At 54.8% G+C, this 15,252-nt stretch overlaps 2 protein-coding genes across 3 annotated transcripts; one reads left to right on the plus strand and one right to left on the minus strand.

Moving 5' to 3' along the window:
- The first annotated feature begins 317 nt into the window (after positions 1-317).
- On the plus strand, positions 318-7,165 carry ACY1 (aminoacylase 1). 2 transcript variants are annotated; one of them, XM_007081955.2, is made up of 15 exons: positions 318-504; positions 1,013-1,124; positions 1,822-1,886; positions 1,958-2,062; positions 2,409-2,503; positions 2,792-2,868; positions 2,960-3,049; positions 3,149-3,205; positions 3,545-3,618; positions 3,704-3,753; positions 3,849-3,993; positions 4,095-4,163; positions 4,794-4,873; positions 5,007-5,067; positions 5,149-7,165. In XM_007081955.2, the coding sequence occupies exons 2-15, from the start codon at positions 1,031-1,033 to the stop codon at positions 5,311-5,313; spliced, it is 1,227 nt and encodes a 408-aa protein (XP_007082017.1). In that variant the 5' UTR covers positions 318-504; positions 1,013-1,030; the 3' UTR covers positions 5,314-7,165. The 2 variants fall into 2 exon arrangements, with proteins under 2 accessions (XP_007082017.1, XP_007082016.1); XM_007081954.3 differs by having other exon boundaries at positions 426-618.
- Positions 7,166-7,573: 408 nt separating this feature from the next.
- On the minus strand, positions 7,574-10,044 carry RPL29 (ribosomal protein L29). The gene is made up of 4 exons (XM_007081944.3): positions 9,982-10,044; positions 9,516-9,560; positions 9,125-9,189; positions 7,574-8,076 (listed from the first exon to the last, which is right to left on the minus strand). The coding sequence occupies exons 2-4, from the start codon at positions 9,550-9,552 to the stop codon at positions 7,693-7,695; spliced, it is 486 nt and encodes a 161-aa protein (XP_007082006.2). The 5' UTR covers positions 9,553-9,560; positions 9,982-10,044; the 3' UTR covers positions 7,574-7,692.
- Positions 10,045-15,252: the final 5,208 nt, after the last annotated feature.

A 15,252-nucleotide genomic window follows, 5' to 3' on the forward strand; every position in this document is an offset into this window, starting at 1 on the left:
GGGGCTGAGGCAGTCAGGGAAGCCCTCCCTGAGGAGCTGAGACACGGAATGGGGGAGAAGTCGGAGACGCACGGGAGGGGGTCGGGGAGCAGGCAGGAGCCAGCTCTGGCAGGACTTTGCAGCTCTGTACCCCAAGAGTAAGGGGCGCCGGAGGGGCAGACACTTCGTGTGTCAGTGTCTACCCACCTCGCTTCTGTCCCCATGTGGAAGTTGTGGGAGATAGAGCCCTCTGGAGGCGGGACCATCCGGAGCTCGCTTCTAGGCCCGGGGGCGGGGCCTGGCGGGGTGGGGCCTGTGGGCGGGGGCGGGGCCAGCGGGGGCCAGCAGTCAGCCGCGGGGCGTAGCAGGTGGCGGCGGAGGCTGCCCCCGAGAGGAATCCGGTAATCGGAGCGGAGGCTGGAACCAGGGGCGGGCGGAGACTCCCGCGCCGACGCGGCCCTAGAGACTGGGACGGCCCTTACTCGCAGTCTTCGGCCCCGCCCCGCGACCCGGTCCGGGCACGTGGTAGGCAGACCCGGGCGGTTCTGAGCCCGCGACCTTGCAGGACCCTGAGCCCTGGGCACAGTCCGGAGCGGGCGCTGAGAGGCAACCGCGGGCCCAAGACCGGCAGACAGCGAGGTGGGGGGCCCCGGAGAGGAGTAGAGCGATCTGGGGTTCCATGGGATAAAATCCGGGCAATTGGGAGAATGATTTGGGAAGGGCTGGGGGAGTCAATGCCTGGGATCAAACCTGGCTCAGCTATTCTCTAGCTGTCCCCGAACCTCTCAGCCTCAGCTTTCTCCTCTGTAAAGTGGGCATTCAGAGGCACAACTTCATGGGGCTTTTTGGCGGATTCAAATGGGCATGTGTCGAAAGCGGCCAGCACGGCTCCTGAAACAGAATGGGGGCTCCAAAACGGGGTGTGTTCTCCCTGTGGGACGTTGGAGGAACCGCCCTGGGGAGGGCCTGTGTGCAGATGGAGTCCACTGGGCCCCAGACGGGAGGGGTAGGTAGCCACTCGCTTTGCCCCCAGCTCACCCCGCGCAGCGCCATGGCCAGCGAGGGTCTCGAGGGCGAGCACCCGTCCGTGACACTCTTCCGTCAGTACCTGCGCATCCGCACCGTCCAGCCGGAACCCGACTACGGTGAGAACGCGGTGGTTCCAGGGCCTGCGGTGGGGCCCCGGGGCGGGGACTGTGCTCTATACCAGACTCCAACCCCTGTCACCCAGCTGAGCCCCACTCTGCTGCCCCAAATGGCGCCTCAATGCCTCTAGCCATTCCCCAGACCAACAGACTGCTCAGCCGCCCCCTTCAGACTGTGCTGCACCAGAAGTTACTCCTGGTGGCTAGTTAAGGAACAACTTCACCTCACTGCCCAGTGTTTGAGGTCGGGGAGGGGAGACCAGACAGCCACAAAGAAAGACGCTCCAGAAGCCTACTGGGGCAGGACAAAGGCCACAGCCCTTAGGGAATCAAGCTTGGTGGCTGGAAATTGTGGACATGGGTCCAAACCCCTGCCCTGTATTTACCAGCTGGGAGACATTAGGTGAATCTCATGTCTCTGTACCACAGTTTTCCTATTTCTAAGGAAGATAGCAATCACTCCTGTTTCTAACTGTGGACTTCCCACTTGACCTTCCACAAAGGGTCCCTGACTGGCCAAAAATATCTTCTTCGTTGGAGACAGAAATGCAGGTGTCCCTGAGGGATGTGGAATTGCACTGAGGAGGCAGCAGCCCATTTCGAATGGGCTCCCCTCTCTGAATGCACCCCAGCTTTGCCTGGATCGGTGGGAAGTGTAGGTAGGCAGAAGCAACCCCAAGACTCTCTGTGTCCCCAGGGGCTGCCGTGGCCTTCCTTGAGAAGAGAGCCCACCAGCTGGGCCTGAGCTGTCAGAAAGTAGAGGTGAGCTTGGGGCCCTGCATGGGGAGGGGATCTGGCCCTGGGGCATCTCCTTACCTCCTGGTCCTCTCCAGGTGGCACCAGGCCGTGTGGTGACCGTGCTGACGTGGCCAGGCACCAACCCCAGACTCTCCTCCCTTTTACTCAACTCCCACACGGATGTGGTGCCTGTCTTCAAGGTGTGTGTGGGGACGGGGGGAGTGGTGTAGGCTTTGAGGCACGCGAAGATGATGTAGACCTTCTCTTGGACCCCAGGGATCCTACTGGGCTGGTCCTAAAACTGACTCCTGATCTCATAGGGCGTTACTCTGTTCAAGCAGCTTTTGTCCAGTGGTCCATTCTGTGCCCACAGTGGGGGGGTGATGGTGGGAACAGAGTTGAGGGATGGCAATCAGCTGCCCTCTTCTATCCCCTTCACCACCCCACTTGACACCCCAACTCTACTATGGGCTTCCAGGACAAGGCCACAGTTGAGAGAATAGATTAAATTTGGGGCTTGGGTCCTTCTTCTCATCTCCACCCCAGGAACACTGGAGTCATGACCCCTTTGAGGCCTTCAAGGATGCCGAGGGCTACATCTATGCCAGGGGCACGCAGGACATGAAGTGTGTCAGCATCCAGTGAGTGTCCTCCATTCCCTGTCCCCTCCAATGTCACTGGCCCATTGAATTGACACAGGACCTGGGGTGTGATTGGAGAAACTCAAGGCCAAGGAACATCTTGACCTCTTACCTTGGACAGGAATTACCACCATTACATGGATAGGGAGACTGAGGGACAGGGATTTCCCAGAGTCCCCCTACCAGATTGCAGCAGAGTAGGGCCCAGGGCCCAGGGCTCCAGCCTGCCCACCCAAGCATCTGGTGGCTCCCTCAACACCTGGCTTACCTCCTGTCATTGCCCCTCAGGTACCTGGAGGCTGTGAGGAGGCTGAAGGCTGAGGGCCACCATTTCCCCAGAACCATCCACATGACCTTTGTGCCAGGTAGGAGTGGCTCGGGGAGGGACACTTTCAAGGGAGGAGGATATGTTGGTGAGGGCGGCTCCCTCATCTCATGTCCTTGTTGCTTTTGCAGATGAGGAGGTTGGGGGTCACCAAGGCATGGAGCTGTTTGTGCAGCGGCCCGAGTTCCAGGCTCTTAGGGCTGGCTTTGCCCTCGATGAGGGTGAGCGGGTGGCAGGCCCCTGAGTGGCCAGTAGGGGATAGGGAATCTGCTAGTGGGGGCTGGGCCACTCCACCCTCTGAATCCCCTTTTCCTCCCCAGGCTTGGCCAACCCCGCCGATGCCTTCACTGTCTTTTATAGTGAGCGGAGCCCCTGGTGTGAGTATGGGTTCAGCAGGAGGATGTCACTGTGCAGATGGGGTGCTGGGCCAGAGGGGCAGGGGCCTGCCCAGGGTCATGCAGCAGGTTTGGACCTGAGTAGGCCTTGAACCCAGAGCCTCTGCCTCCCAGACCCTTCCTACCTGGGCTTCTCCTTCCTGAGCTTCTTAGGGTAAACCCCTGCCATGGGCAGAAGCCAGCTCTACACTGTGCATTCTGTGGGGGACAGCCCTGCCAGAGGAGCTTGGAATGAGGGGAAGACCTGGGTCCACCCCAGGGCTGATACTTTTTCAGCCCTACCCATGCTTAAGACACCCACTTCTCACTCATTTTTCCCAGGGGTGCGGGTCACGAGCATCGGGAAGCCGGGTCACGGTTCACGCTTCATTGAGGACACAGCAGCAGAGAAGCTGGTGCGTGGCACACAGGGAGGGAGTTTGGGAATTCCCAAGGCTCTATCCCAGGGCCACTCTCACATCCGATCTCACACTCTCCTAGCACAAGGTCGTGAGCTCAATCCTGGCTTTCCGGGAGAAGGAGAGGCAGAGGTAAGGCAGCCTGGGAAAGAGGGTGGGGGTCTGAGCATCTGTGCAGGAGAGAAAGGAGGTTCCCCCTGCTGCCCCTGCCCTGTCTCCCACCACAGGCTGCAGTCAAACCCGCACCTGAAGGAGGGGGCTGTGACTTCTGTGAACCTGACTAAGCTAGAGGGGGGCGTGGCCTGCAATGTGGTACCTGCTACTATGAGCGCCAGTTTTGACTTCCGTGTGGCACCGGATGTAGACCTGAAGGTGCCACCTCTACCTGGGTTTGGAGGAGGGAGCCGGGTCCTCAAACCTATCTTGGAGGCTCAGGGAGAGCCCGAGAGGTCAGCTCATCTCCCTTCTCATAGGCTTTCGAGGAGCAGCTGCAGGGCTGGTGCCAGGCAGCCGGCGAAGGAGTCACCTTCGAGTTTATTCAGGTATCGGCTGGGGACCCATGGTCGGGGAGCCGTGGGCACAGGGGAGACTGGGCTGGCTGAGTGTGGGTCACAGTGGGAGTGTGCGCTTGGTGTGCCTGCATATATCTAGACATTGCCTTAGCTATGAGAGACACGTTTTATTCACCAACAAGCATTAGTCATGGAGGCCACTGTTGGGTGCTGAGCATAGCATAGGAGTAAAATTAGGCACAGTTCATGGCCTTCTAGTCCTTACAGCACGAAAAAAGGAATAGACCTGAATTAGACATTTGTATAATATTACTTTTACATAAGTATGAACACATGTGGTTCAGGAAAGGGTGGGACCCCACACTCTGAGAACCCACAACGAGTATTCGGCCAGTCTGAGAGGTCTGGGAGAGCCATCCTGAGGAAGGGCCACTTGGCCTAGGATATGAAGGATGGACAGGAAGTAAGAAGATGGAGAGCAGGGCAAGGTCCCAGACCTGTGGCTGGACTGGCCAGCTGGGCATCTGAATAGGTGGATTGAGGCCAGGGTGGGGAGTGGGGGTTGGATGTGTGCCTGTGGCAGGCACAGCCCACCCTATGAAGAATAGGGCAAGATGTCCGGGCCCTGTCCTGATCTTGCCTTCCTTCCCCTCCCCCCAGAAGTGGACAGAGTCCCGAGTGACATCTACTAATGACTCAGATCCCTGGTGGGCAGCATTCAGTGGGGTCTTCAAGGACATGTGAGCGTACTGGCTAGCCTTTCCCTTTCCTCTGTCCTTCCCCTACCTCCCTTCCACCTTCCTTGTCCCTTCAATCCTTCCCTTGCCCTCTCCCCTCACTGCCTCCCCATTCACCAGGCTCTTACCTCGGCAGGAACCTCACTCTGGAGCCGGAGATCTTCCCAGCTGCCACCGATAGCCGTTATCTCCGTGCGGTGAGCCTCATGCAATGAATGAGCAGTGGGTGGGCCTGGATCCTGGCCTTCCTCCTAACAGCTTCTCCTTGCCCCCTGCAGGTGGGGGTCCCAGCTCTGGGCTTCTCACCCATGAACTACACACCCGTGCTGCTGCATGACCACGATGAGCGTCTGCATGAGGCTGTGTTCCTCCGTGGGGTTGACATATACACACGGTTGCTGCCTGCTCTGGCCAGCGTGCCTGCCCTGCCCAGTGAGAGCTGAGTCCCAGGCTCCCCAACCTCTACCCCGGAGTGTCCATCCTGACCAGTGTTAAGTGGTCTACCCCTCTGCCCCCCTGCCCCACAATAAAGTCTGTGTGCGGACAGGGGCCAGTTCTGAAGTACTAAGAGCAAGGATGTTCATGAAGCAGTGATTCTGTCATTTTATTTGTGGACATGCTGTTATCACCCCCAGTTCACAGATGAGGAAACTGAGCCTGGCTCTGGATATGTCTCTAGCACCCTATGCTGCTCTTGTGCCCCTCGACACGGCATGCTCATTCAGTACCACCCAGCCCTGTCTGGCATCAAAGGACCATAATTCTTGTTCTCAATGGTCACTATACCTATATCTGACTTTTAAGGTCGGGGATACCATCCTCGTTGAGAGGGAAACTAAGACAAAGATCTCAGGGAAACATTCCTGGCTTTCTGGAAACACACTTGGGATCCTGAGATAGAACTAGAACTGGAGGCCAGGTGGGCCCTGCCAGATGTCGGGGCAGGCAGATAACGAGCAAGTCAAGACTGCTCGCATTTGCCAGACCCTAGGGATGACAGGTGTGGCGCCTGCTCTGGTGTTGGGAGCTTGAGTCACAGAGGGGTAGGAGCCTTGGTAGACCTGATTAGTTGACTTTAGGGTCCCCAGCACCCTGTGTAGGGAAGGATCAGTGTGTGCAGAGCGGCCCACGAATGGGGACTTCAGTCTGTCAGCACTGCTAGGGCTCTAGGCAGTACCAAGAAGTCACTGTGGCCCCGAGAGTTGAGCCTGTTCCTCTAGCTTATCCGATCTAGTCCTGTTCTGGCCTCCACAGGAACTGGGTGGGACAGGTATGGCTGGGCTTTTAAGTGCTGACAGTGGCCAGAGGGAAGTCCACAGCCTGGTTCTGTGGCCTGCAGGCTTAGTCCCCATGGTAGTAATCCCTGCACCTGGAGTTCTGACAAGGAGCCAGGACTTTGTTATCTTTGAACCCTCACAGCAGCCCCTGGATGCAGGTTTCACTGGAACCCCTTTAGAAGCTCTGCTAGAATACCTTGTCCAGGACTGCATAGCTTGCAGGTAATGGGAGTCCACAAAGAATTGAGACTCAAGAACTGGGGACCTGTGCTTCTACACAAGGGAGGCTCCATGCAAAAGCTGAGTGCAGCAAGCTGGTTGTGATGTTCAGTAAGCCTAGTTGAAGCCCCTGACCTGGGGTCTGGCCTCCCCCTTCAGACTGTAGCAGGATGACTGGGCAAAGGAGTCTTTATGCCCCCTCTCTTGGGGATTAGAGCACAGGCCTTAGTGGAAGCCACATGACCTGGTAACCTCAGGCTGGGCCAAGCTACCTTCAGGACATAAAACCTGCTTTTGGTCCCTTTCAAGACCCCACCTATCTGACACCCCCTGGTAATGGGGCAGTTGGCCATCCAGAGCATGCCAGGATGACAGTCGTGAGCTAGCAGCCCAGCCTTGGCTGGCCAAGCAAACTTTCTGGGGTCCAGCATGGGCTGCCTGGGTCCCAATGCCACTTCCATCCCAGCCTAGCTCCATCATCTCGGAACAAATTTCCTTCCCTGTAAAACAAAAAGAATAGTAATACCTACCTCAGAAGGGAGACCATTTATCATGGGTTGTACCTAGTACCCCAGAGTAAGGAAGTGAAATCCTTGAGACAAGTGCCCAAGGCTGGTTCACAAATTACATGATCACCATACTGAAAAGTGAGTTTTGAGGACTGGGTGACCAGGAACAGTGATATGCTTGGCACCTTCTATAGGAAGCCCCCAAATACCAATGACCACTATACCACTTGCTTCATTGACTCCCCTAAGGACGAAGACTTTGCAAATAAAGCAGCTGATCCAGGGTGCACAGCAGGGTCTGGCGCAGTTGCACTAGGAAGACAGTGCCACCACTGCCCTGGCTTGGGGGGACCAGAACAACCCGGAATAGTGGATGCTGGCCATGTACACTAGGAACAGCTTAAGTGTGGAATGGCTCAGGCCAGAGTGCAGAATTCAGCAGGGTCCTTTATCTCCTGGGTAAATTCAAAGATCAGGATATTTGTGATTACTTTCCTCACCAGCCTACCCAGTCCAGCAGGCTATGTGCTCCAGCCTCCCTAAGGCCCACCACCATTTCTTTTACCAGGTCCCCTTCCTACACTCCAGAACCCCATTTCCCCTGACTCCCACCCATACCCTACCACCGAGAGAAAGCAAAAAATGGAGGTACCAACCCCACTCCAACCCTAGTTCCTGGATCACAGACACAGGCCAACTGACAGATCCTGCCGCAGGTTTATTTGTACAAATAGCACAGGAGGACACCAGCCCCATGCAGATAGAAGCCCAGGGGTCACACCAGTCCTTCTACCCTCACACTGGCAGATGGAAGGCTCTACACTGGTGCCTTTGTGGGGGCCTGGGCACCTTTGGGAGCCTGAGCCTGAGCCGCAGCAGGAGCTGGAGCAGGAGTTGCAGCTGCAGCCTGGGCCTTGGATTGAGCCTTGGCCTTGGCCTTTGGCCGGCAGAGCCTGAGACCCTTGGCAATGCGGGCACGAGCACGTTTCCCGAGCTTGGGGTGAGCGATGTAGGCAAGTCGATTGAGCTTGCGGCTGCCACCCTTTGGGATCTTGGGCTTGACCTCCTTGGGCTTGACAAGGGCCTTGATAGCCTCGGCACGTGCACTCATGGCCTTGGCGTTGTTGGCCTGCATCTTCTTCAGGCCCTTCTTGTTGTGCTTCTTGGCAAAGCGCATGTTCCTCAGGAACTTGGGGTCTACCTGGAAGGCAAAAAAAAAGCAGACACTGTAAGTGCAGCACGTGGGCCCCAAGTCACCTGTTGTGGCCCTCTCCACAGATGTATCGAGATTGCTGGGCTCCAGCCAAGGCCTACTGGGGAGGTAGACAGTCAAACTTAAATGCCGAACTTAAGTCAAACTTAAATGCTGAAATATACACCCCTCACAAATCACCTGAAGAGAAACGCGTACTACAACCCCAAAAGCCAACACTCCACCCTAATGCTCCACACACACCACATTTTCCGGGCTACATGCCCAGAGCCCAATAGAGCTCAAATCAAGTGCAGAAGGAAAGAACAAATGAAGGCTGCCCCTTCTGCCAGGGTTGCAGGGCGTCAGCTCAGTTTTCCTGAAACCCCTCAGGGCCATCCCCACCTCTTTTAAGGAAAGTGTCAGTTAAACACCACACCTGGTACAACAGATTCATGGCAAAGAAGGCTGAAAAAGAAATCAAGATGGGGAAACTGAAGCTGTGAAATTCAAAGATTCATTCCACAGATCAGAGATCAAGGGCACAGGGTAGAGACAGGACCCTGTTCTCTTGCTTAGACCCTGTAGCCTCAGCCTTCTCAGCCAATTCTTGGAACTCCTTGGCACAGGAAGGAAAGCTGACCCCCAAGCTCAGCACCGGGTCAGATCAAGGTCATGTGACTGGAAGAATGGAAGATTTTCACAAAGTGCGCAGTACACAAAGATAAAGCCATTCCCTCCCTTCAAGTGCTCTGGATAAGCAATGGGGATGGTCAAACTACCCTCAGGAGGCAGGTTACAGTTGACCAGGGAGTTACGACCTGGGCTGGGAAAAGCCAAGTAAAGGTTTCTTATGGGTTTGGCAGAACTTCAAGTCCAAGCAAAAGGTGGCTGGATAGAGAAACCGTGGACTTTGGTAGTCCAGGTAAGACAAGAGACAGTTCATAACGGTGCTCAGGCAGATGCTGAAGTCAGAAAAAGATACATGAAAGGCTCTCTGATGGTGCAACTGGGGCCAAACAGACACACTTGTATGTGATGCGGCACACACACTCACCCCCTTAAGAGATTCGTATCTTTGTGACCGGGGCTTCTTGATGCCATTTCTGTGCCATTTCCGTGCTGGGAGGAAGCAAAGGAATTAGACCAAATGAGATTTGCTCTAGTAAGACCACCCAACATCACAGCTGGCCAGCCTGGGAAAAACCATTACTTCCCAGAGTAGGCCTTCTTGAGATCTGGAATAACCCTTATCAGTGAATGCAAAGCACTGTGGGTATCTCAAGCGGATGCCTGGCTTCTACAACTATAACCCAAAGGTAACAGTGACTGAAAACAAAATCAGCCCCAGGCCCACAGTAGAAATGTGCCCCCTTGCCCTGCCCCTCATCCCTAGTTCTTGTCAGGGTCTGAAGTGTGAGATAAGAGGTTGGGCCAGGGGAACTTACACTGGTTGTGCGTGGTGTGGTTCTTGGACTTGGCCATACCTGCACCTGGAAGAGGAGAGTGGAGGTCAGGCCCGGGGGCTCACAGGGCTGGGCCTACTATCACTGCCGCCTTGATGTGGAAGGACGTGGGCCAGAAGCCGGAATGAAACTGCACACAGATGCCTGCCTTGCATCTGCGGCCTCCACCGGCCTCAACTTACTCAGCACGACCCGACGCCGGTCCCCGCCTCCCGAACTCGGGTAACAGTGCCCTGAAACCAACCCTCCCTCCCAAGGCTGCGCTCTACCCCAAATCCGAGTCCTCCCCCTCCCATCCACTCCTTGAGAACCCGCAAGCACCACGCGCGCCCCGCGCCCTCCGCTCCCCACAGCCACGCAGCCGGTCTCCCTGTCCTTCGCGGGGTTAGCGCCCGGCAGCTGGCTGGGAGCCGCGGATGGCTCCGGATACCGCGCGGCCAAAACTCACCAAAGCCCGCGGCTCCCGAAGCGCCTTGGACCGGAAGAGAAAGAGGAAGGCCGCTGTGCAGCACGGGAAATAGGATCGTCCAGGCCGGAAGGTTCTTCCGGAAAAGCTTCCCCCAGCGCCGGGAAGAAAGGTTCCGAAGCCTGGGAGGGTACAAGCCAGATGGGAAGGCGGCGCTACGAGCCTCGCGCAGCTTCCTGCAGGTTTTACCCACGTTTATTCTAACTGGACTAGGCTCTTGGGGCCCAGTTCTCATTAAAGGTCCCGAAGACGAAGGGAGACCCTGAGGAATACATGCTAGGAAAGGAGTGACAGACTTGTGTTCTTTAAAAGTACCTTGGATGGGGCGCCTGGGTGGCGCAGTCGGTTAAGCGTCCGACTTCAGCCAGGTCACGATCTCGCGGTCCGTGAGTTCGAGCCCCGCGTCAGGCTCTGGGCTGATGGCTCGGAGCCTGGAGCCTGTTTCCGATTCTGTGTCTCCTCTCTCTCTGACCCTCCCCCGTTCATGCTCTGTCTCTCTCTCTCTGTCCCAAAAATAAATAAAAAACGTTGAAAAAAAAATAAATAAAAGTACCTTGGCTGCTGTGCGGAGAATGGACTGTAGGGGGCAGAAGTGAAGCGGGGTAGGTGTGGGGCGGCTGGTGCCGTCTTCTCCGTGGTGCCACTGGAGAGTGGGGGAACCTGGAACCCAGCCAGGGCGGCCGGTATGAGGAAGAGTGGATCAGTAGACTGGACTTGGGATGCAGAAGATGAGGGAGGAGAGGGAGGCCAGGTGGTCCCTAAATTTTTGGCTTGAACGTCTGGATGAATGCTGGTACTGTTCACAGAAGTGGGGAAGGTTGGGAGGGACAGGGCTTTTATTGCTTTGCTTTGAGGAGGCCAGTGATCCAGATGTTTCTGTTTGGATACATTAAATGTGATACGCCTGTGGGACATCGAAAATGAGTCGGGCGTTTCCTCCTGACAACTTTTCCCTCTTCTCCTCTCCCCCTCCACAGTTCATCTCCACGCAGCAGTGGGACCGGAGGGCACGGTTAAAGACACAAATCAGACCTTGTCATTGAAAGTCTTCAAAGGCCTCCTCTTGCATTTGGAAAGAAACTCTTTACTTCCCCTAATCCTGGCAGTCTTCTCCATATCATTCACTTCTCTCCAAACCCATGGGCTTTTTTCCTTTCCTGCCAAGTACAAATGCTTGTTCTGACTTCAAGGCCTTTGCACTTATTATCCTCTCTGACTGGACTACCTTCTCCCTGGACTATGCTCTTTGGATGGTGTGCTTTATTGGAGAGGTCTCCCAAAGACTGCCCACCCTATCTAAAATAGATACACTCTACTCCATCTCCTCAGTTATTCTGTGTCCTCTCATTCTCTTTGCTTCCTTCATAGAACTTTCCAGACTCTAATTATGTTCTATATTTACTTGTGTACGTGTCCACTGGCACAGGTGCCATGAGTTCAGGACTGGTTTGGTCACTTTTACTTCCCCATTGCTTGACATAGGACTTGATGTAGAACAGGAACTTAATAAACACCTGCTGAATGGACGTTCTTTGGCAAGGTGGTTTCACGGAGTGACAGGAGCATATTGCAGAGAGTTGGGGGGTGAAGGGGGAAAGGAAGATGTGGACATCTGCTCGGGACTTAGTTTTGCCAGGTTGTTATAACAGTGGCAGAGCAAGCAGTGAGCAGAGAGCCATAGTCTGACAGGGGAGGCAGATTCAAAGACAGGTGATGATGGCCATGCATTAACATTGGAGCTGCTATAGGGATTGGCCCAGGGTGAAATCCCAGCTGCCTGTCAAAGGGGGAGCAGTGACAAGAGTGGGGAGCTTTGATTGATCTGGGACTTGTTCAGGAGCCAAAAGGGAACATGACCTAGAGCCACTTGCCTGCCATGCCTTTCAATAGGTACGATGGTAGGGCCAGCCTTATGTATAGGGATAGTTCCCTCCTTCTTCCTTCCTCCCTCCCCCCCTCCCCTCTCCTTCCCTCCCTTTATCCTTCCCTCCCTTCTTCCCTTCCTCCCCTCCCCTCTTCACCCCTCCCTCACCTCCGTCTCTCTTTCTCCCTCTCCCTCTCCCTCCCTCCCTCCTTCCTCCCTCCCTCCCTTCCTTTCTTTCTCTCATTCTTTTTCCGTGAAAGCTCTTTTGTAACAATTGTATTCATTCAGTCATAATTCATGGACATCCTTCCCTGTTCATGAAAATCCTTTGTGGTCCTATTTTATTTTGCTCATTTGAAAACATTATTGGTGTGTGTGTGTTGGGGGGCGGGGCACCTGGGTGGCTCAGTTGGTTAAGTATCGGACTTTGGCTTAGGTCATGACCTTGTAGTTTGTGGGTTTGAGTTCCGCATCAGGCTCTGCATTGACATTGAGGAGCCTACTTGGGATTCTTTCTCTCCCCCTCTCTCTGCTCCTGTCCTGCTTGTTCTCTCTCTCTCTCTCTCTCTTTCAAAATAAATAAATAAACTAAAAAAAAAAAAAAGGAATATGGGACTCCTGGGTGGCTCAGTTGGTTGAGCGTCTGACTTTGGTTCAGGTCATGATCTTATGGTTCACATGAGTTCAAGCCTCATGTTGGTCTCACTACTGTCAGCACAGAGCCTGCTTTGGATCCTCTGTCCCCCTCTCTCTGCCCCTCCCCTGCTCACACTCTCTCAAAAATAAGCATTTTTTTAATTAAAAAAAAAAACCTTTAAAAACATTATTCTGGGGCTGGCTCAGTTAGAAGAGTGTATGACGCTTGATATAGGGCTTGTGAGTTCAAGCCCCATGTTGGGCATAGAGGGTACTTAAAATAAATAAGTAAATAAGCAACAACAAAAAAACCCCCACCACAACCATACATTATTCTGAAAGAGGTCAGTAAACATCACCAGATGCCAAAGGAGTCTCTGACACAAAAAAGGTGAAAAATGTAACCTTTTCTCCAAGGTTGACACACTTCCACCCTCTATGAATGAGCAGCTCTTGCCCCATTTCAGGTCCATGTGGAGGCCTGGGTCCACCTTCCACCCTCAGTGGCCTAGCCTAGGGCAGAGCCACTAGCTAGACTCAGCGGAGTGTCTATCAACCAGGCCCCTTGCCGATGCCTTGGGCACAAGCTGGAGAGGTGAGGCCTAGATAAACCTTGCACTGGGCGAGACTGGATGTGACCCACCTGAACCACGTGGCCTCCAGTGGCATTGTCTTGCCCAGGCCTTGTCCAGAGCCACAGTCCAAGTAGGATCCAGTAGGGCCCATTCACCAAAGTAACAGGATTGGAGATTATTTTTGCTGGGATTATTTTTGCTGTGCCTGGCACAGGTCCAGGTGCATGTGGGGCCTGATAAGTATTTGAGGAATTAAATGTACACACTTCACAAACCCAGGCAGATGGCAGAATCAAGAGGCAAGAAGCCAATCAGCCTGAAGGGATTTCACAGGGATAAGAGTCAGCTCTTTGACCAGGTCAGATCTCTGCTCTCTAAGCTTCATTCTGAGTGTAACCTGGGGACAAACACAGTAATTGCTCCACAGGGTGACACTGGATAATTTGAGTAAAGCACTGAACACTGTGCTGAGTACACATTAGGTGCTCAATCACTGTCAGTCTCATTTATGCTTTTTTCCCCACAAGGCCTCTGGAGAGGGGGAGAAGGCTCAGGGAAAGAATGTCAGAGGCAAGTGAATGCTAAAAATGAGGACAGGATCCAAGGGAGAGTCAGGCTGGAGGGAAGGGACAGTCCTCAGGGGTCCAGATTCCCCTCAGGCTAGAGTCCCCTCAGTTCCAGAGGGACAGGGACCCCCAGTGTACCAGATAAGAGGGACTGTGGGTGGGTTATCAGAAACCAGGATGTTCTCTCTGTAGAAGACTGGGGGGGGGGCGCACAGAAGAGGAGCCCCCCTGAGCAGTGGCTTTGGATCTGCTTAGAAATTCCCAAGTGAGAGGCCACCTAGCTCTATGTGGCCACAGAAGGCAAAGCTGTGACTGAGGAAGGCCAATACCAGCTGCATGGATGAGGATTATTTCAGATCAATCAGAATTTCCTCCGAACTATGGAGCAGTGAGTTCCCAGAAGCAGTGAGCTCTCTTGTACAAGAGGTATGCAAGCAGTGATTTAATTACTGAAGATGGAGGATGAAGTATGGGATAGAGGGTTGGAGAATATAACCTTTAAGTTCACTTATCTCTGGGAGTCTGGGATTCAAAGTTCCTGGAGAAGGAAAGGTGGTGGGCAGCGTGTGACGCCAGCGTGGGGCTCGGGGCCTGGCAGGGAAAGAGAGGACAGATCAAGCGGAGGCTTGGAGGTGCAGCCCATCCCTCAGGTCACTGGGTATGTCTTCAACAGCCCCAGGCCACCGATTTTCCCTCTGGGGGGGCCTCTGGCCCCGGAGTGCTGCAGTGTCCCCAACCAGGAATGTGAGCCTGCTATCCGCATGAGGGCAGCACGGGCCCACGAATGGAATGGTGCTGCAGCTGGTAGGCTGGGGCTCCCTCTCATGGGAACCCTTTGAGCCTCCAGTCCCTCTGTCCCTCTCTCTGTCCCTCTCTCTCTTTCTCTCTTTCACACGCCCACCCCCCCCCCCCACACACACTACTTTTCCACCCACCTCCACCTGTGGATCAAGCCTCTATCTGCCATTCTTAGCAGGTGCTCTGGGGTAGGTTGGGTCCCCCTGGCCCCATCAAGAGCCTGGTGGTGATGGGGGGTGGGTGGGTGTCTTCCCCAAAGAGAGTTCAGGGTAGAGAAAACGAAGCCTGTGGAGACCACCCCTGTTGGTCTACCTGAGAGTTATAGGAAGCCACAGTTTGGGCATCAGGTGGGCTTGGGTTCAAATCAGACTGCCACTCACCAGCAGAGTGACTTCACATTTCTGAGCCTCAGTTTCCTCATCTGTAACAGTGGGGGAGAGCATCACCCAGTGCTGAGCAGGAGGAAAGCCTCCCAGGGCCTGGATGTGCATTCATGAGACCGCCTGGCAGCCTTGGGGGGTGATGGGGCTTTCGTTACCATATTTCACAGATGGAGAGAGGGGAGTCTTTGGGCATGACTTGTTAGAGGTCCCACAGCCAAATGGAGGGCTGCCATAGTCCAGACACCCAGCGGGACCCGGAAGAGCATGGGATGGTGTATGCCTGGTGAGGCCATAGAGGGAGCCCTGTGATGCTGACTCCCACCCCTCAGGTGATCTGGGAGAAGCCCTTGGCCTCTAAGGTCAACAGATGCTCTAAGTGGGAGCATCCTCAGTGCTAGCCCCTGCCTCTGCTCAGACTCACTCACCCAGAA

The sequence above is a fragment of the Panthera tigris genome, chromosome A2 (genome assembly GCF_018350195.1).
Source record: "Panthera tigris isolate Pti1 chromosome A2, P.tigris_Pti1_mat1.1, whole genome shotgun sequence".
Lineage (NCBI taxonomy): Eukaryota > Metazoa > Chordata > Mammalia > Carnivora > Felidae > Panthera > Panthera tigris.